At 47.2% G+C, this 26,020-nt stretch overlaps 1 protein-coding gene across 3 annotated transcripts; it reads left to right on the forward strand.

Moving 5' to 3' along the window:
• Positions 1–914: 914 nt before the first annotated feature.
• LOC103481144 (inactive rhomboid protein 1) lies at positions 915–25,413 on the forward strand. Of its 3 annotated transcripts, XM_081600491.1 has the most exons (20): positions 916–1,370; positions 9,109–9,319; positions 9,450–9,580; positions 10,983–11,129; positions 14,797–15,016; positions 15,765–15,971; positions 19,626–19,745; positions 20,872–21,059; positions 21,142–21,372; positions 21,449–21,560; positions 21,636–21,710; positions 21,916–22,077; positions 22,158–22,258; positions 22,613–22,676; positions 22,765–22,859; positions 22,979–23,054; positions 23,578–23,678; positions 24,359–24,512; positions 24,829–25,052; positions 25,124–25,413. In XM_081600491.1, the coding sequence occupies exons 2-20, from the start codon at positions 9,122–9,124 to the stop codon at positions 25,317–25,319; spliced, it is 2,802 nt and encodes a 933-aa protein (XP_081456617.1). In that variant the 5' UTR covers positions 916–1,370; positions 9,109–9,121; the 3' UTR covers positions 25,320–25,413. The 3 variants fall into 3 exon arrangements, with proteins under 3 accessions (XP_081456618.1, XP_081456617.1, XP_081456619.1); XM_081600492.1 differs by lacking the exon at positions 23,578–23,678 and having other exon boundaries at positions 915–1,370; positions 25,124–25,402; XM_081600493.1 differs by lacking the exon at positions 10,983–11,129 and having other exon boundaries at positions 25,124–25,412.
• Positions 25,414–26,020: the final 607 nt, after the last annotated feature.

Below are 26,020 nucleotides of genomic sequence, written 5' to 3' on the forward strand. Positions count from 1 at the left end.
GCCTGGAGCTGGAGCCTTTCCTCTGAGCTGGTAACGTTAACCAGTTTAATAATAATGAACCCAAACTGTTGCTGTTCAGTTTTACTGTTAGCTAAAAGCTGCAGGTAGCCTGGCGCTGAAACAGGCCTGACCTGGAAAACACTGGAAGAATTTGGTGCTTCATAAAAACAGACACTGCAAACTGATAACTGTGGGATATTATGTGTTAAAAATAAATAAATATGGAGAATCTTTTTTCTATGGCATCAAATTCCATTTAGTTTGGGGGGAAAAAAGCAACAAAATAAAGTAATTTCTCATCCTTCAAGGGACCCAGATGGATATTTGCCATTTAAAGTTCAAAGGTCAAACACAGGAGCCTCAACCCGACCTGTTCCCCACCGTTATACTTTAATTGAACCATTACACTTCAGCACCACATAAAGGTTCATCCTCATCTGAACCTCCATGACGGATTAGATTATTTTTCTACAGATGCTGTATTCAGCCACCAGAGGGCAGCAGAGAAACGCACAGCAGCTGATTATTGTAGATTTAAAAATCGAAGCTCAGAACATTTCAGAAAAAACCTGGGACATTTCTGAGCTCAAGAAGGCAAAAACTTTCAACTTTTGTAAGTCAGAAATTTTCCAAAAGTAAAAAAATCTTTGACTTTACAAACTCAGAACATTTCCAAGTTATTTCTAGGAAATTGATGAGATTAATGTCAAAATTTACTCTATTTTCAATCTACAATGGGCTTAATAAACACCAGTCACATTACAAACAACTCAAGTATTTCTCTATCCACTTCATAAATCATATTTTATGTCTGCCTCTGGGTGACGCTGTGAATTTTGATTTCTTTTTACATATTTGCAGAAACATCAACATTTTCTCACTTTGTCTATTGTATAAGTAATGTTGCAACAAACAACGAACTTAGTCTGAATGGGGGAATTGTTCTTGTTGTTACTTTCAGACTGAAAATGTTTGCTGTTGGGCAGAAAAATCCCCTGAAGTCCGTTTAAATAACGTTGTGCAGACATTCCTGCAGCTCCCCTGTTTGGCCGCTGGGTGTCGCTGGGGGAGCGGCCACCGCCTCCTCCAGCGGCGGCCAGCTGGTGCAGCTTCAGCGGGGAGAGGATCGCAGTTAGACCGAAACTCCGACGCACCAGAGAGCCGAGGAGCTCCGAGCATCCAGACGTTTCTGCCCGCTTCTTCGTTGGTTTTATTTCCAGCTTCCAGCGCGCGCTTGAAAGCAGCAGCCGTCCTCGCGCTCCTCGTGATGAGGCTGGAGGAGCGTCTGAAGTGACCGCCAGGTGTTCGCGCCTCACCGGTGGAGGACTTCCGGCCCGGACCGGGGGACCAGAACCGGACTCAGCTGGAAGGTGAGCGGGGAGAGCCGCTCCTCACCCCGGCTCTGGGTGGGGGGAGACCCGCGCTAAGTGTGGGCTTTTCCACAGCTGGAGGTGCTGCAAGATACCTGATAGTTACAGGTGTGTGTGTGTGTGTGTGTCTCTGTGTGTGTGTGTGTGTGTGTCTCTCTCTGACTCTTCATTTTGGATTTTTGGGTGATATTGATCTATAAAGGCTGCTCTGCTGTTGAAGGAAATCCCCCTGAGGCCATTTGACCTCTGACCTTTTTACTCAAGGATTTGTCTGTAACTTCCTGTTTGGGAAGAGGAGAGGAAGCGGGAAACATCTGGCCGACACACAAACACCTGGATCAGCTGCAGTGGCTGTACGTTCGCGTAGGAAGTGATTTAAACCTGGAAGTTGAATTCTGGAGCTCCTGCCATGCAGGATCCCGGCTGGTTTTGGATTCTTGATCCCGGCTGGTTTTGGATTCTTGATCCCGGCTGGTTTTGGATTCTTGATCCCGGCTGGTTTTGGATTCTTGATCCCGGCTGGTTTTGGATTCTTAGCGTTTGGTTGTTCATGAGTTCAGGTTGTTCTCTCCGGCTGCTTCAGATGGGTCTGGTGTGAGGGTACGGTGGGGGACTGGTGATGCTATGGGCCTGTTTCTCCACTCAGGGAACTTTGTTCAGCTCTTCTAAAAACACAGACATTAAATGAGAGCATGAAACTATCACAGAGTCAGACAGGAAACGGACCTCAGATCCACATAGAAACAGTTTTTACTCCACGTATTCTGACAGGTTAGATGTTCCTTATTTAAGGGCCGGTTTTAGTTCCTTCTGGAAAGACTCAGAACAATTAAAAGATTTAACGACAGGAAGGAAAAACAGTTCTTTGGCGCTCGGCAGCTGATTTGAGCTGAGATTTGATGTGAACTCGATACCTGATGGCTGATGCTCGGCCCCGGGGCCCGACGCTGAGAGCAGGTCGGGAAAGGGTTCTGTCCTGGAGAGCCGAAGGATGTGGGTGGAGAAGGGGCTGTGGTGGGTGTGGATCCTTTATGCAGAGCCTGATTGCTGATTGGACGCGCCGGGTGAGGTCCAGCGCTGAGGTCAGAGATGAGCCTGACGCCGATGGGCGAACGGAGGGGGCGGAGTCTTCCAGCCTGAACTTTTGCTATCAGCTCCCTGTCAAATCAACATTTTTATGTTTTTCCCTCATCAGAATGAAACCTGCAGTGTTGCTTCGATTCGTTATTGTTTGAGAAATCCTCTAATCTCCATGGCAACCATTCAGTTGTTTAAACGCCCGGGTGGACCTAGTCCCGCCTCCGAGGCTCAGCTCCTCCAGACTAGCCAGCAGCAATTAGCAAACATCAGCTGAGCTCCTTATAGCAGCTGCAGCTCAGAGCGACGCTGATGGAAACATCAATAGAGGAGCCATGTTGGGACAACTTCCTGGGGGCGGAGCTTCAGAAAGAGCAGGAGTTCTTAAAGAGACAGAGACCCAATTTCAAAATGTTAAATCAGGAAGTCTAATTTATTTTAAGTATTATATATATATATATATATAATATTTAATTATGCTACAAAATGACACTTTGTGCCTGGAAAACATAAAATTCTGCCCCACTAAGATAAACGATGAATTCATCTGAACCTGATGCAGTTTTTTTAATGAATCTGAAGCCGATTTATTTACCGCTCATAATCAGATAACATTCTCATGTTTACATGAGTTAATTATTCAGGAAGTAAAAGCATTAGATAAACTTTGTGAGAGACTCATAATCCATAGTAATCCCATAATAATCCCAGGGAAGACGGAGACAGATTTACAGGTCTGACGTCAAAAACAGAAGCTGAACTGCAGCAGGAAGCTGATTTCCTCCAGAACCACAGTGTGAAAACTCTGCAGCATTTCTGCAGATTTTTACAACTTTATTTTGTTCTGCTGCAGCGTCCTGCTGCTGCAGCGTCCTGCTGCTGCTGCATCCTGTTGCTGCAGCGTCCTGCTGCTGCTGCATCCTGTTGCTGCAGCGTCCTGCTGCTGCTGCATCCTGCTGCTGCAGCGTCCTGCTGCTGCAGCGTCCTGCTGCTGCAGCGTCCTGCTGCTGCTGCGTCCTGCTGCTGCAGCGTCCTGCTGCTGCTGCATCCTGTTGCTGCAGCGTCCTGCTGCTGCTGCATCCTGTTGCTGCAGCGTCCTGCTGCTGCTGCATCCTGCTGCTGCAGCGTCCTGCTGCTGCTGCATCCTGCTGCTGCAGCGTCCTGCTGCTGCTGCATCCTGCTGCTGCAGCATCCTGCTGCTGCTGCATCCTGCTGCTGCAGCGTCCTGCTGCTGCTGCATCCTGCTGCTGCAGCGTCCTGCTGCTGCTGCATCCTGTTGCTGCAGCGTCCTGCTGCTGCTGCATCCTGCTGCTGCAGCGTCCTGCTGCTGCTGCATCCTGCTGCTGCAGCGTCCTGCTGCTGCTGCATCCTGCTGCTGCAGCGTCCTGCTGCTGCTGCATCCTGCTGCTGCAGCGTCCTGCTGCTGCTGCATCCTGCTGCTGCAGCGTCCTGCTGCTGCTGCATCCTGCTGCTGCAGCGTCCTGCTGCTGCTGCATCCTGCTGCTGCAGCGTCCTGCTGCTGCAGCGTCCTGTTGCTGCAGCGTCCTGTTGCTGCAGCGTCCTGTTGCTGCAGCGTCCTGTTGCTGCAGCAGCATGTTGCTGCAGCGTCCTGCTGCTGCAGCGTCCTGCTGCTGCAGCGTCCTGTTGCTGCAGCGTCCTGCTGCTGCAGCGTCCTGCTGCTGCAGCGTCCTGCTGCTGCAGCAGCATGTTGCTGCAGCGTCCTGCTGCTGCAGCGTCCTGCTGCTGCAGCGTCCTGCTGCTGCATTCTGCTGCATGTCCTCCCCTGCGCTGGGCCCGGCCCGTTGGGTCGAGTTGAACAGGCTGTGACAGGAATCGCTGCGCTGCGGCGTGGAGAACCGGTTTGGGTCGGCAGCAGTTTTCTGATGAGTCGGTCTGCCAGCGGCTCGGTTTCCTTCAGGCGTTTTCCAGGTTATGGATTTTAAAACTTTGCTCTAGTTTCCGCCTCAGTGAAGGTTTTGGTCTGACTGCAGCTCATCATGCTGAGGCTCTAAACGCTCTAATGACGGCGATTATTTCACAGCTTCTCCCACTTTAGTTGCAGCGTTTTGTTCTTAAATCATTTTCTTTTCTCTCTCTTATGTGATATTTGGTGTTGCTAATGTTACCAAACCCGAGGCGCCGGGCTGAGCGAGAACCACAACAAGAACAAAGAAAGTCCTTAACATGTTGCATCCAGGTTTTCACTATAAAGGACAAACGTATTTGTGGCGCATTTTAAGTTTTTTATTTATTTTTGGCTTTCTGATTAACTAAACATGCAAAATTGTATTTTAGTTTTCTGCATCATTATAGAAGAAGTTTTGGTACGTTAATGAAAACCCTGATAAACTTTATAAAAAATATAAAAATGCTTTATGTTGGTAACTGTTGGTAGTGATGCAGCAGAAACTGATGCTGCAGAAACTGATGCAGCAGAAACTGATGCTGCAGAAACTGATGCTGCAGAAACTGATGCAGCAGAAACTGATGCTGCAGGAACTGATGCTGCAGGAACTGATGCTGCAGAAACTGATGCTGCAGAAACTGATGCTGCAGAAACTGATGCTGCAGGAACTGATGCTGCAGAAACTGATGCTGCAGAAACTGATGCTGCAGAAACTGATGCAGCAGAAACTGATGCTGCAGAAACTGATGCTGCAGAAACTGATGCTGCAGGAACTGATGCTGCAGGAACTGATGCTGCAGAAACTGATGCTGCAGAAACTGATGCTGCAGAAACTGATGCTGCAGAAACTGATGCTGCAGAAACTGATGCTGCAGAAACTGATGCTGCAGAAACTGATGCTGCAGAAACTGATGCTGCAGAAACTGATGCTGCAGAAACTGATGCTGCAGAAACTGATGCTGCAGGAACTGATGCTGCAGAAACTGATGCTGCAGAAACTGATGCAGCAGGAACTGATGCTGCAGAAACTGATGCAGCAGGAACTGATGCAGCAGAAACTGATGCAGCAGGAACTGATGCTGCAGAAACTGATGCTGCAGGAACTGATGCTGCAGAAACTGATGCAGCAGAAACTGATGCTGCAGAAACTGATGCAGCAGGAACTGATGCTGCAGAAACTGATGCAGCAGAAACTGATGCAGCAGGAACTGATGCTGCAGAAACTGATGCAGCAGAAACTGATGCAGCAGAAACTGCCGCTTGTTTTGATGCAGCGTCATCCACTCAGAGAGCAAATGATGAAGATTTGATCTGATCCCCAGAGATCTACATGAGGACCTTTAATCCCGTCTCTGATACATGAAGCAAGATTACACATAATATTTATTTTATAGGTGTGATTAACGAAGAAGCAGCAGATTTTTCCCATCCTGGTGAAATCTGGACCTCACCTTCTCTCTGATTGTCTCATGCTGCGTCTCCAGTCGGGGACAGAGGACGGTAGGACAGCTGGACGTAGAGCTAGAGCAGGCAGCTTGTGAGGGACGTTCGGGTCGTAAAGTTTGATCTGGACTAGAAGCTTCTCTCCTCATCCTGGGATCAGATTAAAATCTGGAATATTCCGGATCCGTCTGACTACAGATGGGAATCTTTCCAGTGATTTTAAGTCAGAAACTTTTTTCTGTTCAAACCTTTACAGATGCTGATTGATGAAGAAATGCTGAAAATCTTATTTCAAACATCTCCATAAAGTTCCAGACGGCATCAAATTTCATCAGTTCATATTTAAACAAAACTAAGTTTGTGTATGAAATTCTTAAAATGAAATATCAAAAACTGATTCAGTTGGACGCGACGCGCAAAGACACGTAATTATGAAGCCAATTTTAAATGAATCTGATGGTTTTGAATCGATTCCAAATCACTTCCAGTTTTTAAAACCTTTTGGTTAAAAACAGACGAGGAGGAGTTGCTGGACAGAGACGAAGATGAATTTTAAAGGCTGAAGTCGTTCTCCTCAAACCCAGAAACAAATTTATCTCAAATCCGACTCGACGGCTGAGATGAACGTTTCCTGCTTTGAGCCTGTAGGACGTTCGGACGTTTCGTTCTGTTGCCTGGCAATAAGCTTCCTGCGATGCTGGCTGGTCGGCTGTGTAGTCATGAATGTCAGTTTAAATATCTAAAGAGCCTAAATGTGGGGAGGTAGAGGGTTAACTCGGGGAGTCTCATCTCTTCAGAGCCTGATCCATTAAGCAGGAAGCAGGAGGGAAGGGGGCGGGACTTCCTGTCACCAATCAGCGCCTTGTCTCAGTATTTCTCTGAGTTCATATTTCAGTCAGTAAAACGTTTCTGAGCGGATCATAGATCATAAGAGTTTCTGCTGACTCAGGTTTTCTTGCTGGTTGCTAACCTGTTAGCATCGCGTGTCAGATGATGACCCAGGAATCAGCTTCATGATTTCTGTTCTGATTTGGTTCCAAGAACAAACATAAAGATTGAGAGTTTCCATTGACTGGTGTTTCATCAGGATGAGTGGAAACCAGTTTATCACTGGTTTCTGTCTGCTGACTGGGAATCGTTCTGGATTTCATCCATGCTGTTTTTATCCCGATGAGAAGCAGCTGTGGGTGTGTGTGTGACGTCCAGGCGCCGCCAGACGTAAACATGCAACCCAACGGCGGCAAAGCGCTGATCAACAGATGCGTTCTGTTCCCGCCTCCCAGTGGGGCCGTTTGTTTCTTCGGTTTGTTTCCATGACGCTGTGAAGGTTTCCGTTTTCTTCTTCTGCTGATTTCTGCTGCATCGTTTCAGTTCTTCTCTGTCCTCCTTCCTGCAGACGTCTTGACAGAGTTCAGCTCTTTGTCATGTTGAGGTTTACAGCAGGAAGTGACACGTTTCTGCGTCGCTTCCTGTTCAGACCGGCTGTGTGTATCTGGGTCAGGTTTCCATACATGCATCACTCTGACTGTGGAAACTCAAACTTTGCTTTACGTCACGCTGCAGCCCAGCCCTCTGCTTAATAACTCGTTTTTAAGTTTTATTATTATTACTTTATGACGGTGGCAGAGATCTAAAAGCTCTGGATTTATCTGCTCAGTCTGTCCTCAGCTGATTGGTTCAGACGAGGCAGAAGATTCGGTCCTGCGCTCTGATTGGTTCCCACTGCTAAGCTGCTTTTTCATCTCGTCTCTGAGTTATAAACAAAAAAAAAAACATCTTTAAGCTCCTGAATTTGTTCTCATGCATTTGAAACAGATTCTCAGGGTTTCAGCCGAGTTTTTAAATCTGATTTACTGTCAACGTGTTTGATAAAGTTGGTCAAACTGAGCAGCTGAACTGTTTCTACATCCAGTCTGACTGTGATGGATGAATTATGATCAGGATTAAACATCAGTGACACTGAAGTGTGAAAAGTTTTCACTCGGTGCGTTAAGCAGCAGCATGGCGGCAGGTTCTGTTTGTGGGATGTACCCAGGTCAGAGGTCAGAGGTCAGCTTCAGCCTTTCTTTGTTTTTCTCTGTTTCAGTTTCTCTGATCAAACGAAACGTCTGGCTGCAGATTTATTTGTGTTTGTGAGCATAAAGCAGCTGAGAAGTGGAGGAAACACACCCTGTGTGTGTCTGTGTGTGTCTCTGTGTGTGTGTCTGTGTGTGTGTGTCTCTGTGTGTGTGTGTCTCTGTGTGTGTGTATCTGTGTGTGTGTGTGTCTGTGTGTGTGTCTGTGTGTGTATCTGTGTGTTGGCTCTAACATCTGGCAGAGACGGGTGGGGGAGGGGGGACTCATTTTAATCTGCTCAGTCCTGCTGGTTTCATAACGGTTGGATGAAGTTTGTTCTGATTGGACGGTTTTATGTATTTAATAAAAAGACATTTAAAGGTAAAGAGTTGTAAATATTTCATAAAGATGCAGAATCGGCTCAGATGTGAATGTTATGAATGATATGAATCTGATCATATCTGTAAATGTTTTCTGGTTTGGCCTCGTCTCTGATGAGCGGACGGCGGTTCTGGTCCGGTCCGGTCTGAGCCAGCGGGTCATGTGACAATCAGGGATTACAGATTTTAATCTGACTGTCATGAAGCCCAGAGAGGAGGAACTGAGCTGGACAGAGGAGGAAGGAATGGCGGCGGCGAAGGATTTCTGAGTCCGTTTTGGTTCTGATGCCGAATCAGAAAGGCTGAAGCTGGTGAGAGAGAGAGAGAGAGAGAGAGACAGAGAGAGAGAGAGAGAGAGAGAGAGAGAGGCAGAGAGAGAGAGAGTTCATGCTTTAGTTCCTACTTCCTGTTGTCCCAGCAAATCGATTCAGTGTCGGTTTGTTTTTTCTCTTTATGCATCAAAATGAGTCAAATTTCTGCAAATATTTTTTTTTGCTTCTTTTTAACATCTGATTTTCATTCCTGATCATTTTCAGTCGTTATAGTTTATTCATGCATGATATCTGTCATGATGTCATCACGTGGTTCTGATGCTGCAGGACCAACCGACCAATCAGACTCTGACTCATAATCACTGGGAATAAAGTCAAGCTGCATTTCAGTCTTATTTTGACCTTTAAGTCTGTTTTTGTTTCCTTTTATCATCCATATTGTGTTTTAATGGTTTTTATATCTGTAGTTGTGACTTGCAGTGTGCTGCCACCCTGGAAATATTTATTAAAATCCTTAAAGCGACAGCGGCACAAATTAAAATGTTTGCTGTAAAACGTTTAAACTGAAATTGTCACATTTTCTATTTTCTGCTGCGGTTTTCCAGCTGGCCCTCCAAGATGAAGGCGGAAAACCCGGATGAGACGGGAAGCAGAACCAACAGCTTCCAGAGGAAGAAACCGCCGTGGCTGAAGCTGGACATCCCGACCATCCAGCTGACGCCGGACGAGCCGCTGCAGGCCGCCGCGCCGCATGTTGGGCCGCGTGTTGCTGCAGTCAGACGCAGCAACGAGGCGCAAGACAAAAACGAATTCCAGGTAAAAACGAAAACAGGGAATTTTACCTGGGATCCAGCTGGTCCAGCCTCTTATGCTGCGTGTGTGTGTGTGTGTGTGTGTCTGTGTCTGTGCGTGTGTGTGTGTCTGTGTGTGCGTGTGTGTGTTGCAGCCTGTGAAGCGACTGCGCAGTGTGAGCATGCCCGGGGAAAATCCACACACACACTCTGCTGCCATGGAAACGTCCAACGCCTACCTCAAACCTCCAGTGGAGAAAATGGCCGTCATGCAGTCCATCAAGAGGTCAGACACACACACACGCACACGCACACACACATAAAACCTGACCTTTAACCCTAACCAACCAAAACTCGATTCATACCTTAGTCCTAACTCTGACCCCTGACCCAAAAACAGGGTTTCCCCTTGTGGGGACCAGGGTCTGGTCCCCACAAGGGGCAATTGGGCCCCACAATGTATTACAAACAAACGCGCGCACACACCTTCATCTCAGATCACCTGCTTCACGCTCCTCTTCCTCCTTTAGGGCTGATCTGATTATTATTTAGTTATTAATTAATCTATTGATTATTTTCTGATTATTAATCAGTTAAAATATCACATGCTGCAGATTTTTCATTTTTATCAGTATAATAATAATAATATCATTATTTTATTTTCCTGGCACCAAGGTGGGAGAAAAATACAGTCAATCACACAGCAAAAGTAAAAACTTAAATTATTAATAAAACAGAATGAAGGATGAAGTGAATCCTGGTTATATTTAGATTTTATCAGAATAATAATAATTTTTCCATCTGTTGGCTCTTTAACCACTGAAGACGTTTATACTTTAGAAATACAATAAAAATAAAACACAGGACTCATTTTGCCTAAAAGTGAAGCTGCAGATAAAAATCCTTCCAACATCAACATGAGAATCAATACAGAGTGCAGCTGATCTGGTGATTATCGTTTATAGATTAATAATTGATAGGAAAAGGTGATGAATAGATTTTTCCAGGTGATGCTAAAAGTGAACTAGAGCAGTTCTGGAACATTAATGTTTTTATTTTTATCTTAAATGCAAAATGTTTTTGTTCAATTCTGTTTTCTTTTTTTCTCCAGTTAACAATTAATGAATCCATAAATTATTAGAGGATTATTTAAATAACCGATTGAATCCGTCTGTAAACAGTTTGTTCTCTCTTCCTGCTTCTTGCCTGATTTAACAATGCTGTTCTTCCACTTCCTGTCTGTTCTCCTCCCACTTCCTGTCTGCTCTCCTTCCACTTCCTGTCTGCTCTCCTTCTACTTCCTGTCTGCTCTCCTTCCACTTCCTGTCTGCTGTTCTTCCACTTCCTGTCTGCTCTCCTCCCACTTCCGGGCTGCTGTCCTCCCACTTCCTGTCTGTTCTCCTCCCACTTCCTGTCTGTTCTCCTCCCACTTCCTGTCTGCTCTCCTCCCACTTCCTGTCTGTTCTCCTTCCTCTTCCTGTCTGTTCTCCTCCCACTTCCTGTCTGTTCTCCTTCCTCTTCCTGTCTGCTGTCCTTCCACTTCCTGTCTGCTCTCCTTCCACTTCCTGTCTGCTGTTCTTCCACTTCCTGTCTGCTCTCCTTCCTTTTCCTGTCTGCTGTCCTTCCACTTCCTGTCTGCTGTCCTTCCACTTCCTGTCTGCTCTCCTTCCTCTTCCTGCTGAGTGAAGTGAGAAGCGGGTTCACTTCGACCGCCTGAACACCGTCCCTCCAAAGGGCCAGCGCCGCTCCAGGAGGGCGTCGACCGGCCGCCGCCGCTCCTGTGTTCCTAAAATTCTGGCCCGGCGCCGCTCGTCTATCCCCAAACAGATCATCAGGTACCAGTGGGATCCGGTTTGGGTCGCCCTGAGGCTGACATGGAGGGGGTGCGCTGCTCAGGTGGAGAAAACAGAAGACTTGCGTTGCCATAGCGATATGACCATTCTTCTTTCTGACGAGTTTATTCAAATTCTGAGTTTGGATGATTTTTTTCCTTCACTGTGAGACTTTAAGACCAGAATATTTTGACTTCAGGATTTTTCCTGACTCGGCTACAACTGAGCGTCAGGTCAAACTGAGCTCCGTCTTGATCTGGAATAAAACTTTCCCTAAGCAGAACCCAGAACTCTTCCTCTTCTGGTTTTTCCAAAGTTCTTCCATAAACATTCCTGTCTGGAGGAGGAGCCCGCAGCATTACTCCTCCCCGTCATGTTCAGCCTTAAAAGGTTCCTGACCTGCTGCTGCTGTCCATGATGACGGATGAGTGTTTATGTAGGAACGTTCTGCTCTCTAAACACTCCTCTTCCTCCTGATGAAGCTCAGCCTGCCGTCGTATTTATTTACTACTCTGATCTACAGCAGCGTTTCCAAAGTTTTCCATTTCCATCTGCAAACCCACACAAGATGTAGCAAAATATGTAAGAAACCTCCGAATGTTTTCCTCCCAGTTATCAGTTTAGTATAAATACAAACATTCATTCAGAGTGAATGAATGAATTCAGACCTCCTGATTCCAGGACGGTTTTCTGCAGCTGGAATCACCTTCAGCCGTTTTCTGCTCACAAATGTTTCCATTTTGTCTCTGCTGGTCGCTACGCTAGTCGCTATGCTAGTCGCTACGCTGGTTGCTATGCTAGTCGCTACGCTGGTCGCTACGCTGGTCGCTACGCTGGTCGCTATGCTAGTCGCTGGTCGCTATGCTAGTCGCTACGCTGGTCGCTATGCTAGTCGCTACGCTGGTCGCTACGCTGGTCGCTGGTCGCTATGCTAGTCGCTACGCTGGTCGCTATGCTAGTCGCTCCTCTTCTTCACCTTTCTGCTTTTCTTTATGGAAAAAATTAAAAAACATCTGATTCTGTTTGCTTCTGTTTACTGGGATGATCTGCAGCCACAGATGATGTGATGAAATCTAACGCGTTACTATCTATGCTGGTCGCTATGCTGGTCGCTACGCTGGTCGCTACACTAGTCGCTACGCTAGTCGCTACGCTGGTCGCTATGCTAGTCGCTACGCTGGTCGCTATGCTGGTCGCTACACTAGTCGCTACGCTAGTCGCTACGCTGGTCGCTATGCTAGTCGCTACGCTGGTCGCTACGCTGGTCGCTATGCTAGCTGGAGGAGAAAAGCAGCATGACGAGTTTGACTGGCAGCCGATCAGAAAGATGAGAAGTTTTTCTAAAAATGGTGGAAAACAGATTAGATTTACGATGCTCTCCATTTAAAGCGACAGAGGGAAACGTTAGAGAGGACCTGAGCCAGAACTGAACAGTTCATGAACTGTTCAGTTCTGGCTCTTTACTATCAGTTCATTTGATCTTCATCCAGAATGGCAGCTTTCAGTGATGACGCTGAACGGTTCAGTTTCTTCCTCATTCCTGACATTCAGCTCCTCTTCTTCACCTTTCTGCTTTTCTTTATGGAAAAAATTAAAAAACATCTGATTCTGTTTGCTTCTGTTTACTGGGATGATCTGCAGCCACAGATGATGTGATGAAATCTAACGCGTTACTATCTACAGTCCCATAATCAGATTAAAGTTACGTATCCAAGTCACTGTTTCTATATCTGACAACACATGTTGTTGCTTTCTTCTTTTTCCGTGGGGAGACACAAAACCAGCGACACAAACGTAAACGATGGAGGGAAAAGAGATGCACGTTTTCTAGCTGATGGATGAATTTTTCATTCAGTAATCAAATTACTCTTTCAAAGTAACTATGGGAACCAACCATGGGAATAAACTAACTATACTATATGTGTGTGTAGACCTGTCACAATAACAAATCTTGATTTTTGATAAACAGTATTGTTGTTTTGAGACCATTTTTTAAGTGATAAAATGTTAATAGAGAAATAATAATGCAAGAACACAATTTTAAATTATAATGAACATTTAACAGTGCAACTGGAAGACATTTCAAATATCCAAAATAAATAAACAAGACAAATAAAATGAATTTTTAAGTCTTGGTAAATAAAATTGTCCTTCAAAAGGAGGTTTAGTTGAGACCAAAGCAAAAACCTGAAAGCTTTTATCATTCAGTCTTTGGTAGAAAGAGAGAAATAAAAAGAGAAAATCATGCCAATGGACATTATTGAATTTGTTTTCATGTATCGTGAGCACGGAGCTCGGTTCACTGTGCGGGTTGTAGCGGACACGCATGCGCAGCGTGTCGCAGCGCCTCGTGCACCTCTGGATGTTTGCGGTCACGCGCGCCGCTCTCCCAGGCGGCGCCAACGTAAACCTATAAGCGCCATTACGGTGTTCGGCTCAAACCGCGACTATAACTCAGCCGTCCAGAGAGAAAACGGAGATGTGAGCCCAGCGGCTGGGCTGATACAGTTTATAATCAGTTAACTCACACTATGAATAACATTGGAGTTGCTACCTGTAACTATCCGGGTCCTTCGCTGGCCTGGCAGTTTGGCGGGTCTGAATCGCGGCCAACAAAAACTCCGCTTCATCTCCAAGACGACGAACAAAATATGCGTCCAGGTTTTGGCTTTTCCTTGCTCTCTTCTTTCCATCCTTCTCACTTTGCCGCTCCGTGGAGCTCCACTAATGTTAACTTAGTCCGTTAAAATGTTCCAGCTAGTTTTCCGTCTGTTGCCAAGAGACTGATGACGTTGGTGGACGACAAGTTTTACCCAGAATGCACCTGGAGGCGATAAGGACGATCCTCTTGTAATTTTGCGTCTCATAGAGTGAAATGTAAGAGTAAAGATAATGCCAGCCATAACATTTTATTCAATATTTTACACCGACAATGTCATTAAAATCAGTCGGGCTTATGAGGCTTTAAGCCACCATGAGTCAACAATGCCCGGGGCGGCTGCTATACAACCCACTGGGGCAGATTTACAGGTCTGGGGCAGATTGATTTACAGGTCTGGGGCAGATTTACAGGTCCATGGACACCAAGCTCACTGGGAGAGAGCGCCCCCCTCCAAGGCTCCACGCGTGATGAAATGACGCAACTACGGTTTTATTCACAAGCTTTTCCTCATGTTAAAAACACAAAACTGAAAATATTTATTTGGATTTTATGGAATCAACCAACAGAAAGATGTGAAGGAGAACAAAAGTGACCAGTCTGGCCTCTTCTGCAGAACTGGTTTCCAGTCAGAGTAACTGGTTTCATCCATCTTCAGTTCTGGGTTTGACTGGGTTCATTGGTGGTTCTCTAAAGAACCTCTGAACCAGAACCTCTGAACTGGACTCAGACTAAATGACATGTTTCTCTGGATGTTTTCTTTCTGGTGTCAGCATCTGGTAAAACGCCTGAGTGGACTTAGCCCCGCCTTCGAGCCTCAGCTCCTCCCCCCACTCAGGTCCTTCAGACTAGCCAGCAGCAATTAGCAAACAGCTCTCAAGTCATGTTTGACGCATAAGGCATTTTTATAGGTGAAGCTAAAACAGTTCATGGATATTTTACATTTTAAATCTGAATTCTTGTGGCGCTAACATGTTTGTTGTGGTTCTGACGGCGCCTGTCCTGTTTCAGGGGGACGGCTGATTGGTTCGGCGTGAGTAAGGACGGCGACGGCGGCCAGCGCTGGAGGAGGCGGAGCCTGCAGCACTGCAGCCAGCTGTTCGGGGGCCTGAAGGCCCAGGTGACGCTGCTCAGCCTGGACAGCCTGTCCCTGTCCAGCACCGACCCCCACCCTGACCCCGACCCGACCCCCCGCACACCCCCACGCCGCCACCGCTACGGAGTGCAGCGGGTAGGCTAGCTGCTAGCTGCTCCGGACGCAGGAAGAACCTGGAGAAGCATTCACTTTTCTCTCCCTTCGTTTCTTCATTTCTCATCACATTTTCAGTTCTAAAAACGTTTTGACTAAAGAAACTTCAAGTTCAAATGACACGACGCTTTCTTTCTTCATTTTTCAATAAAGTGCAAAAAGAATAACATTTTTTCTATGGTTGTCAAAATTAACGTGATAATTTACATTCTTTTAGATTTTAGTTTCTATGAAATGTAATTAAAACAAAAACATGACAAACTCTTTGTTCCTCTTCGTGTTTTAATTAGTTTTTTGTGTCTGATTCGGCAAACTAAATTAGTCCATTCTTAAATTACAATGGAGGGCCCCAAACGGCCCCCGCGCCGCATGTTGGACACCTCAGTCCCCAGCGGACCTGCTGGGTTCGACTGATTCAGGACTGAAGAAAAAACAGAAATAGTTTGACTTTAAAAAAGGAAGCTGATTAGCAGAAATGTTTCCACTAATGGGCTGAAGGTTTTACAAACGTGATACTTGGACTAGACCGTGCCTGATGAGCTGATGGTGAATTTTCTTTTCCATTTAGATATTCAAACTTTACAACTTTTAGATTCCCAAATTAACCTGCCGCAACGCCGTTTGATGTGTGTGTGTGTTTAATGTGTGTGTGTGTGTTTAATGTGTGTGTGTGTGTGTGTGTTTAATGTGTGTGTGTGTGTGTGTGTTTAATGTGTGTGTGTGTGTGCAGGTCGTGGACCCCCTGGCTCGCGGTCGGGCCTTCCGGATGGGGGATGACCTGGACGGACCTGGCGCCCTTCAGACGCCGCTCACCCCAGGCTCCGCCTCCCTCTGCTCCTTCTCCAGCTCACGCTCCGCCCTCAACAGGTTGCCACGGCGACGCAAGCGGGAGTCCGTGGCCGTCATGAGCATCAAGGCTGCCGCGGCGCTGATGAAGGTTTGGTTTCTGTCCGTTTGCATTTACAGAGTAGAAAATATTCAGTGATTTTAAAGTTACTTTTAATGAAACACTTTTAACTGAAAAACTGTTTACAGTTAAATCTGATGAAATGTAACTCAGGTTGATTATTTTCACCAACTAGCTAAAGTCTGAAGCCGCCTTACAGAAACACGCCACACTTTTCAGATTTGTGCTTGTAGGTTTTGGGTATTTTTGCCGTTTGTATAATTATTCACAGCTTCATGTTCAGCTGGTCCAGGCAGTAAGTAAGTAAGTAAGTAAGTAAGCTTTATTTCTATAGCACTTTTCACAGACCAGGATCACAAAGTGCTGCACAAAGTATAAAAAATAAAACAAATTAAAAACAACATACAAACAATAAAACACAGTAGTACACTAAAAAGCAAGATTAAAAAAGTGGGTCTTAAGTTGTTTCCTGAAAGTGTCTATGCAATGTAGAGATCGAATGGTGCAAGGTAGCTCATTCCATAGGCGGGGCGCCACAGCTTTAAAAGATCTGTCTCCACGAGTCTTAAAAAAGGTCCGAGGAACCGTCAACAAGTTCAAATTCGACGACCTGAGGCTCCTAGTTGAAACATAAGGCTGTATGAGGTTCTTAATGTAGTCTGGCGTCTGTCCATGAAGAGCTCTAAAAGTCAGTATCAGGATTTTATAGTGCATCCTGTAAGATACAGGCAGCCAGTGCAAGCCTTTGAGGATGGGCGTGATATGTTCCCTCCTGTGGGTGCAGGTGAGCAGGCGTGCAGCAGAGTTTTGTACTACCTGCAGAGAAACCACAAACGATCTGAAGGTTGTGGGTTTGATTCCAGCAAACTGCTGCCAATCAGTATATGAACGTATCAGTTTATTGGTGAATATTACAGAATATTTCAGTGTTTGATCAATTTATTCTGATTTCAGGGCCACAATTCAATTCAAAAAACATTTTTAATTCAGAAATAATTGTTTTATTGAAATGGTTCAGAGATTCTGAATAAATTCTGACTGAGAGAAAAAGCTTCAGAAACATTTATTTTAAACTATTTTATTAGGTTCCATAATGTATCAGTTTATTTAAAATCGGTTTATATTTAAGCAAAAATAGGTTTTACATAAAACTCAGTAACTTAAATTACCAATATTGGATTAGCTGCCTAGCTTTTATGTAAATGAAAAATTATGAATTCAAGATACACAAAATACACCAGGAGGGCGAAGCAAACAGGATGTAAACATGTTCAACTTAAACGCATTTTAACATTTATTTGATATAAAGGCTTGCAGATGTTAATGCACTGTTATAAGTATAGACAGAGAATACTGAAAGTTAAAACTAATTAACAGGAATAATAAATTATTAGATGATGTAGTGAATGTAAAGATGAGTTCAAACCCAGAGATCTGTTGAAATGATCAGATTTTTACTATTTATGTCTGAATAAAATGAACATTTTATTCTATGAACTACTGACAACATGTATCCAAAATTAAAAGCAAAAATTTATTATTTGCAGAAAATGAGAAATTGTGAAAATATTGAAAAAGATGCAGCGCTTTCAGGCCTCAAATAATGCAAAGAAAACATTTTATATTCATTTAGAAACAACAAAACAAATGTTGAAACTCAGGAAATCAATTTTTGGTGAATAACCAGGCGGTTTTCAGTGCAGCAGTTCATTTTTGTCAGAGCTGTAAATAATACATTCTTCCTCTTCTTATGCTTTAAATGTATTTCAGTTTGACTTTTAATTCACTATGTTCAATAAAGTCCAACTCAAATTTTTAAGCATTTTGAATTTGACCATTCGGTACCGGTGATCCCATAGACATAATATAAGGATAGACGCCTCATGGAACGCTCTCGCCTCTTGTCGCTGACGAGATTTAGGGCGGCCATCTTGGAGAATGTTAGAGAATAATTGATTTTTTTTAGATTTACAGAATCTCAGTTATCCTTCACAGCGGGGCGGAACCCCGTATTACACCAAGCACTGTTGCTAATATTAGCTGGTATCTCGCCGGTGGACATAAATACACTAAAGTAATATCACAATATATACACAATAATATGTCCATATTACTTGTGAAATGTTGTCTGTGGAGCCTCACATCAATAATCCATCGATCAGAACAACAATATCCCTCAGTGCTGAGGCATCTTCTGCTGTTTTGATTGAGCAAAGTAGGAGAGACGACCTCGCCAAGATGGCCGCCGTATTTCCTGCGCCGGAGCAGCCAATGCGGGGTCTACTCTTATATTATGTATATCCGGCTCCGTTGGCTTTTCCAGTAGTAACGGCTCCGTTAGCATTTCCGGTAGTAACGGCTCCGTTAGCATTTCCGGTAGTAACGGCTCCGTTAGCATTTCCAGCAGTAACGGTTCGGTTAGCTTTCCGGTAGTAACGGCTCCGTTAGCATTTCCAGCAGTAACGGTTCGGTTAGCTTTCCGGTAGTAACGGTTCCGTTAGCATTTCCAGCAGTAACGGTTCGGTTAGCTTTCCGTTAGTAACGGTTCGGTTAGCTTTTCCAGTAATAATGGCTAACAGCTGTGCTGCTTAGAGTTCGGTGTGGTGGTAACAACGACACCGGACCGCCATGGATCCGGTCGGATCGGTGATGTCAGTACCGCAGGCTGTAGCTCCTGTTAGCATCTCAAAGAGCTTCCAGCTCTGCCCGTCTCAGCACCACATTTATTTTTAGCTCGTTAAAAATAAATGTGGTGAACCAACGACCCTGTTAGCTTCGTTGGTTCTGCTGGTATAAATGGCTCAGAGTGTTGTGGAGAAATGTCCGGGGTCCAGATCAGGCCCTTCGTTGTGTTTCCGCCCCGGCTCTCGCACTGCGCTCTCCTTGCCTTTAGTGGAAAATTATCCAGATTCTGTCCCAATTTTTATTTTTATTTTATAATTACAGCCGATAGTGTGGCATGATCTAAAATGACTCCAGTCAACCGCAATATGATAAACAACTGCTGGGGTAAAGTTAGCCTTCCTGTTTACTCTGGAGACTCCAGCACAGATTGGACCTGATGACGTCATCAACCCAGCGGGGGAAAATGGCGACCAAATGTAACAAAAGACGTACATTTTTGAAGTAATTATGAGTTTTGGCGTATCAAAAACAGCAATATTTTAGGCAACATGTTCAACCAGTCATGGATCCTTTTTAAAAGTTAATATATTAATAATATTAATAAATACAACTACAGTTGTTACTAGATCCAGCTTGGTTTTGGTTATTGGTCATTTAGGAAATGAAAATAAATTGATGATCAGAGTTTGAAGTTTATTAAAACTGAGTCTTTCCTCATCCAGATGCTGGAAACCAACCTGAGCCATAATACTGCCACCACCGTGTTTCCTAATGGGTAGCAACTTTCTGTTTCTGTCTTTAAAAGGGACATTTATTTAAATCTTATTTTTCAACATTTGTTCCAACAACTTTCTGATGTTAATAAGAAAAATATTTCAGTCTAATTTTTCCATCAAATTAGCTGCAAATCCAGGAGTTTTTTCAAACGCAAACTCTGAATAATTGTTTGTTTGGCTGATTTTTTAAACTCTGCTAACGTCCATCTTAGATCCGGTCCTGGTTCTGGTCCGGTTCTGCTTCTGGCCCGGCGTCCTGACTGGGTTTTGTTGTTGATTTCAGGGTCGGACGGCGGCTGAGGGCGGCGCTGGGAGGCGGAGGCGGAGCTTCATGCCTCCCAGTTTCTATGACGACGACACGACGGATTTCCCGGACGAGTTGGACACTTCGTTCTTCAGCAGAGTGAGAAACACTCATTTATTTCCCAAGCAGGAGTTAAAAATGTGAATAATAATATAAACTATTGTTATTATTTGATGTTCAAACCGATGTAAAAACTTTGTTTTATCTCAGTTGTTGGATTTTCATATGGAGACTTCTGGTCTTCTGGTAAAACTGGGTCTTTATTCTGCTAATATTATAACTTTATTTTTGTAATTACACAAAAATTCTCATAGCTTTTCCTGATACTCCGTCTTCTGAGGATTGAGATGAAATCCACTTTTTAAAAATTATAATAATTTTTTTAGGAAAGACGGTGAAGAAAAAAATCAGTTACCGTATTTTCCGCACTATAAGGCGCAGCTTGAATGAAAGGAATATTTTAAAACTTTGTTCATATATAAGGCGCATAGAATAGACGCTCCAGTTTGGGTCGCCACCCGTCCCGTATTGAACCGATACGGGAGGCGATTTGTTCCGTTCTCTACTAATGTGGATGTGTAATAATAAAGAAATGGCCCCCAGTGCTTTATATAGTAGCTGCCTCAGTCATTGTTTCACTCACGGTGTTGTGATATTGTGCCCAACTGCATTCTGGGTAACAGACCAACCGACACGCTGCCGCCTCAGCCTCTGTCTCTCTTCCCCCCCAGCTTTAAACGTATAGAGCTGGTCCCTTGGTGACCCTAGTCGAAGCTCCCGGATGAATATCTAAAGCCACTTTGTTGACATAAAGAATGTCAACCAAACAGTCCGACTCGGGTCGGCGAGGAGAGGAGAGATTTCTGGGCCGGACGATGGTCACCTTCTCCACCACAGCATGTTGGTGGAGAAGGTGGTGCTGAATGACCTGCAGACGACCTGATCATCAGGTCGGTAGGTAGATGGGTCAGTCAACCTTTATTAACAAACCAGCGTTCTGACAGCTATCCCAGCATGCACCGCGCTTCTTCTTCTACGGGGAAATGAAGTCGGCGGCTGCTTACCGTAGCTGCTGGACCTGTAGTGGCTCCATGTTGGTCCATATAGAAGGAGCACCGGGTTATAAGGCTTTGGAGGAAATGTGAGGTTTTTAGGTGCGGAAAATACGGTAAATCTGATTTGGTATGAAATAAATCAGAAATGTTTTTCATTTTTTCCTCTGCAGGACGGTTTCCAGGAAGAGATGTCCAGCTACGCCGACGACGTGTTTGAGACGCCGTCAGAGACCGACCTGCAGCGGCTGGAGCCCGGCGCCGAGAGAGGAAACGCTCCGACAGGAAGTGCTCCGACAGGAAGCGCTCTGACAGGAAGTGCTTTGGACCGGACCAAGCTGGAGCGGACTCACCTGATGCTGTGGGCGGAGTTTTGCACCAGAGCGTGACCTCACAGGTAAACCGGAGCGTTTCCATGACTACTCCCTCCTCCGTCTCCGCAGGCCGCTGGAGCGAGGCTGGCGGAAGGCGAAGGACGGCGCGCTGCAGCAGCAGGTGGCGGCGGACGGGCCGCGGCGGCGTGGGCGCAGGATCGCGGCGCCGGTCCAGAAGCTGTTCGCCCGGGACAAGAGGCCGTACGGACTGGGCATGGTGGGCCGGCTCACCAACCGGACCTACCGCCAGCGCCTGGACAGCTTCGTCCAGAAACAGATCCAAGACATGGACGACCACAGGCACGACCTCTGCTCGACCTCTGCTCCGGGTTCAAAGGTCAGCCGGTTCTGTGACCCGTCATGTTTTCTTCTTCAGGCCTTTCTTCAGCTACTGGATCACCTTCGTCCACCTGCTGGTCACCGTCCTGTCCGTGTCCATCTACGGCATCGCGCCCATCGGATTCACGCAGCACGAGACCGTCGACTCTGTGAGCCGGATTATAATCTGTAATAATCTGTCCGTAATCATCTTCTCTGAACGTTTCACCTTCGATTCCCTCCAGGTGCTGAGAAATAAGGGGGTTTATGAAAACGTGAAGTTTGTGCAGCAGCAGAACTTCTGGGTCGGTCCGAACTCGGTAAGAACCGAACCACAGAAACTGTAACAAAACAATTCAAAGGTTTTGATAAACGCTTAAAGAAATAATTATATTAGCAGGAGGGAAGATAAAAAATGTTAAAGCTGCTGAACAAATATTAGAACTGAAAAAATTTGCAGTAGCAAAAAATACTTAAAAAGTTTTGAAAATTCTGAACTGTAATGTTTCTTTCCGCTGCCTGCAGGAGGCGCTCATCCACCTGGGTGCTAAGTTTTCTCCATGCATGCGTCAAGACGAAGAGATCCAGCAGCTGATTGAGGAGACAAAGGTGAGAGAACGACAATCCGGCTGCTGCGTCCGGAACGACCGCTCCGGCTGCCTGCAGACGCTGCAGGAGGAATGTTCGGTGGGTGGAAGAACTCCGCGATGCTCTCAGGTTCCCTCAGGCCGAAGCTGCTTGGCGATCTGAAGTGTGTCTGTCTGCAGAGCACCCTGGCAGTTTGGGTGAAGTGGCCTCAGCACGCCAGCGCTCCACATTTAGAGGGGAAACCACGGCAACACGGCTCAGTCTGCCACCAGGACCCCAGGTGACCCGGAACAGAACCGGTCTTAGCATCTGGACCCAAAGGTTTCTGAGTTTTGTTGCTCTGGAGGAGAAACACTGGAGGCCAGCAGTAAAATAAAAGACGGAATCATCAGTCAAAACCTCTGATGAAAACCCAAACTGTCCCTCAGCACAAAGCACGGCGGTGGAGGAATGAGGCTTGGGGGCTGCTTTGTGTGACGTTCACCGGACCGAACCGGGCCAGTTCTCCTCCACAGTCAGAAAACTGCAGCGTTTCAGTTGTTAGGCTGGTTCTGTTTCATCGGCAGGATGTTTTATTTTTACGCCTCAGAAGTTCAACATGTTGACAGATTCACTGTTTCTGCTGAACGTGCAGAATCTGCCAGGAACCCGCTTCAGTTTCACCGCATGAGTGGAGCGACGACATCACACAGTGGCCGGTACGACCAGCGCAGCTGTTATGATTATTATGATTATTATGTCTGCATGATGTCTGCTTCTGCTTCCTGGTTCTGGTCGGACCTGTAGATCTGCACTAAGCTGGACTCTGGGAACCACACCAACCTGCCTCACATCGACTGCAGCATCACGGGCCGACCCTGCTGCATCGGCACCAAGGGACGGTGAGAACCCGAACCTTCCGGATTCAGAACATGGATCCTTAAAAACAAACACAGAGATGGCTTCAGGTTTTCCGATGAGGATGTTTAACTGGAGGTGAAACAGGAATTGTTTGTTTCAGATGTGAAATCACGTCCAGAGAATACTGCGACTTCATGCACGGATACTTCCACGAGGAAGCTACGCTCTGCTCACAGGTACCAGATAAACTCCATCACCTGCTCCACCTCCAGCTGCTCTGAGTCAAACCAACCTGTTCCCCTCCTGGCCTGTGGGGGCGCTGCACCAAGAACCACTGAAGGAAACGACACAGAAACCTCTGAAGACACTGAGAGCAACTTCCTTCTTCACCAGATGGAAACAAGATGGAGGATTTTAGCGGTTGGAGGATTTCTCTTTAGGCTAAAGACCAGGAGCCATTTCTGCTGCTAGCGCTAGGCTAGCATGTTAGCTTGGTTGTACTTACCCAGAATGCCCTGCGCTGTAGTTCACTTCCTGCTGTTGGAGCGGTCTCTGATCCGCTTGGTTTTCACACTCAAACTGAACCAGACGGAGGTTTGGAGGACCAGAGGTCAGAGGTCGATTAGTGTTCACACCTCGCCAACAGACTGGACTTTGACTAGGCAAACAGACTGGAGCTAGAATAAAGCAGATTTTCAGCAGTGTCACAGGGGGCGGAGCTTCATGGTCGACACCTGATGATGTCACTGTGTCTTCCAGGTGGCCTGTATGGACGATGTCTGCGGCCTGCTGCCGTTCCTCAACCCACAGATCCCAGATCAGTTCTCCCGCCTCTGGCTGTCTCTCTTCCTGCATGCCGGGTCTGTCAGCTTCTTCCTGTGACTGTAGCGCCTCCAGCTGGTGGCAGGCTGACTGCAGCGCCTCCAGCTGGTGGCAGGCTGTGACTGCAGCGCCTCCAGCTGGTGGCAGGCTGTGACTGCAGGGCCTCCAGCTGGTGGCAGGCTGACTGCAGCGCCTCCAGCTGGTGGCAGGCTGTGACTGCAGCGCCTCCAGCTGGTGGCAGGCTGTGACTGCAGCGCCTCCAGCTGGTGGCAGGCTGTGACTGCAGGGCCTCCAGCTGGTGGCAGGCTGTGACTGCAGCGCCGCCAGCTGGTGGCAGGCTGTGACTGCAGCGCCGCCAGCTGGTGGCAGGCTGTGACTGCAGCGCCTCCAGCTGGTGGCAGGCTGTGACTGCAGCGCCTCCAGCTGGTGGCAGGCTGTGACTGCAGCGCCGCCAGTGACTGCAGGGCCTCCAGCTGGTGGCAGGCTGTGACTGCAGCGCCGCCAGCTGGTGGCAGGCTGTGACTGCAGCGCCGCCAGCTGGTGGCAGGCTGTGACTGCAGCGCCGCCGGCAGTGACTGCAGCGCCTCCGGCAGTGACTGCAGCGCCTCCAGCTGGTGGCAGGCTGTGACTGCAGCGCCTCCAGCTGGTGGCAGGCTGTGACTGCAGCGCCGCCAGCTGGTGGCAGGCTGTGACTGCAGCGTGTCCTGTGTGTCTGCAGCGTCCTGCACTGCCTGGTCTCGGTGTTTTTCCAGATGTCGGTTCTCAGGGATCTGGAGAAGTTGGCCGGCTGGCTCCGGATCTCCATCATCTACCTGCTGAGCGGCGTCACAGGAAACCTGGCCTCCGCCATCTTCCTGCCCTACAGAGCAGAGGTACGGCAGCCTGGCAGGGACATGCTGCCTCACACGTCTCACATTAAATCCACCAGCTGGAGGTTTTGTTGGGATTTCATCCCAAAGACAAACAGCAGAAACTTTCTCCACCGTTTCTGTTCAGTCTTTTTGTATTTTGGGTGCGATGACATCACTCTGAATACGACAACCCCAGGAAACAATTGGTGGAACATTTTCACGTTTTTCTTTTGAAAGCAAACATTTCATTCATTGATAGATCAGATTTATCGACCAGCCGAACCCAACCCTAAAGAGGGATCTGCTTCCTGTTTCCTCTTCCTGTCCCCGGCTCCAGGTGGGTCCCGCCGGCAGCCAGTTCGGCATCCTGGCCTGCCTCTTCGTGGAGCTTTTCCAGAGCTGGCAGATCCTGGAGCGGCCGTGGCGAGCGTTCGCCAAGCTCACCGCCATCTCCGTCTTCTTCTTCTCCTTCGGTCTGCTGCCGTGGATCGACAACTTCGCCCACGTCTGCGGCTTCCTGTCGGGCTTCTTCCTGTCCTTCGCCTTCTTGCCGTACATCAGGTGGGTCAGCAGAGTGAAACCAAAAGAATCCAGGATCCGATCCGTCTGTAAACGTCCACTTCCTGTTTCAGCTTTGGCCGCTCCGACTCGTACAGGAAGCGGCTCCAGATCTGCGGCTTCCTGCTGGTCTTCCTGGGCCTGTTCGCCGCGCTGGCCGTCCTCTTCTACGTTTACCCGCTCAAATGCGACTGGTGCGAGTTCCTCACCTGCGTCCCGGTCACAGACAAGTTCTGTGAGAAGTACGACCTGAACGCACACCTGCTCTGAGCGTCAGAACCGGGTCTGAGCGTCAGAACCGGGTCTGAGCGTCAGAACCGGATCTGAGCGTCAGAACCGGATCTGAGCGTCAGAACCGGATCTGAGCGTCAGAACCGGGTCTGAGCGTCAGAACCGGGTCTGAGCGTCAGAACCGGATCTGAGCGTCAGAACCGGATCTGAGCGTCAGAACCGGATCTGAGCGTCAGAACCTGCTCTGAGCGTCAGAACCGGGTCTGAGCGTCAGAACCTGCTCTGAGCATCAGAACCGGGTCTGAGCGTCAGAACCTGCTCTGAGCGTCAGAACCTGCTCTGAGCGTCAGAACCGGGTCTGAGCGTCAGAACCGGATCTGAGCGTCAGAACCTGCTCTGAGCGTCAGAACCGGGTCTGAGCGTCAGAACCTGCTCTGAGCGTCAGAACCGGGTCTGAGCGTCAGAACCTGCTCTGAGCGTCAGAACCGGGTCTGAGCGTCAGAACCGGGTCTGAGCGTCAGAACCGGATCTGAGCGTCAGAACCGGATCTGAGCGTCAGAACCTGCTCTGAGCGTCAGAACCGGGTCTGAGCGTCAGAACTGGATCTGAGCGTCAGAACCTGCTCTGAGCGTCAGAACAGGATCTGAGCGTCAGAACTGGATCTGAGCGTCAGAACTGGATCTGAGCGTCAGAACCGGGTCTGAGCGTCAGAACCGGGTCTGAGCGTCAGAACAGGATCT

The sequence above is a fragment of the Poecilia reticulata genome, chromosome 19, assembly GCF_904066995.2.
Source record: "Poecilia reticulata chromosome 19, P_reticulata-male-v2, whole genome shotgun sequence".
In the NCBI taxonomy this organism is placed as follows: domain Eukaryota; kingdom Metazoa; phylum Chordata; class Actinopteri; order Cyprinodontiformes; family Poeciliidae; genus Poecilia; species Poecilia reticulata.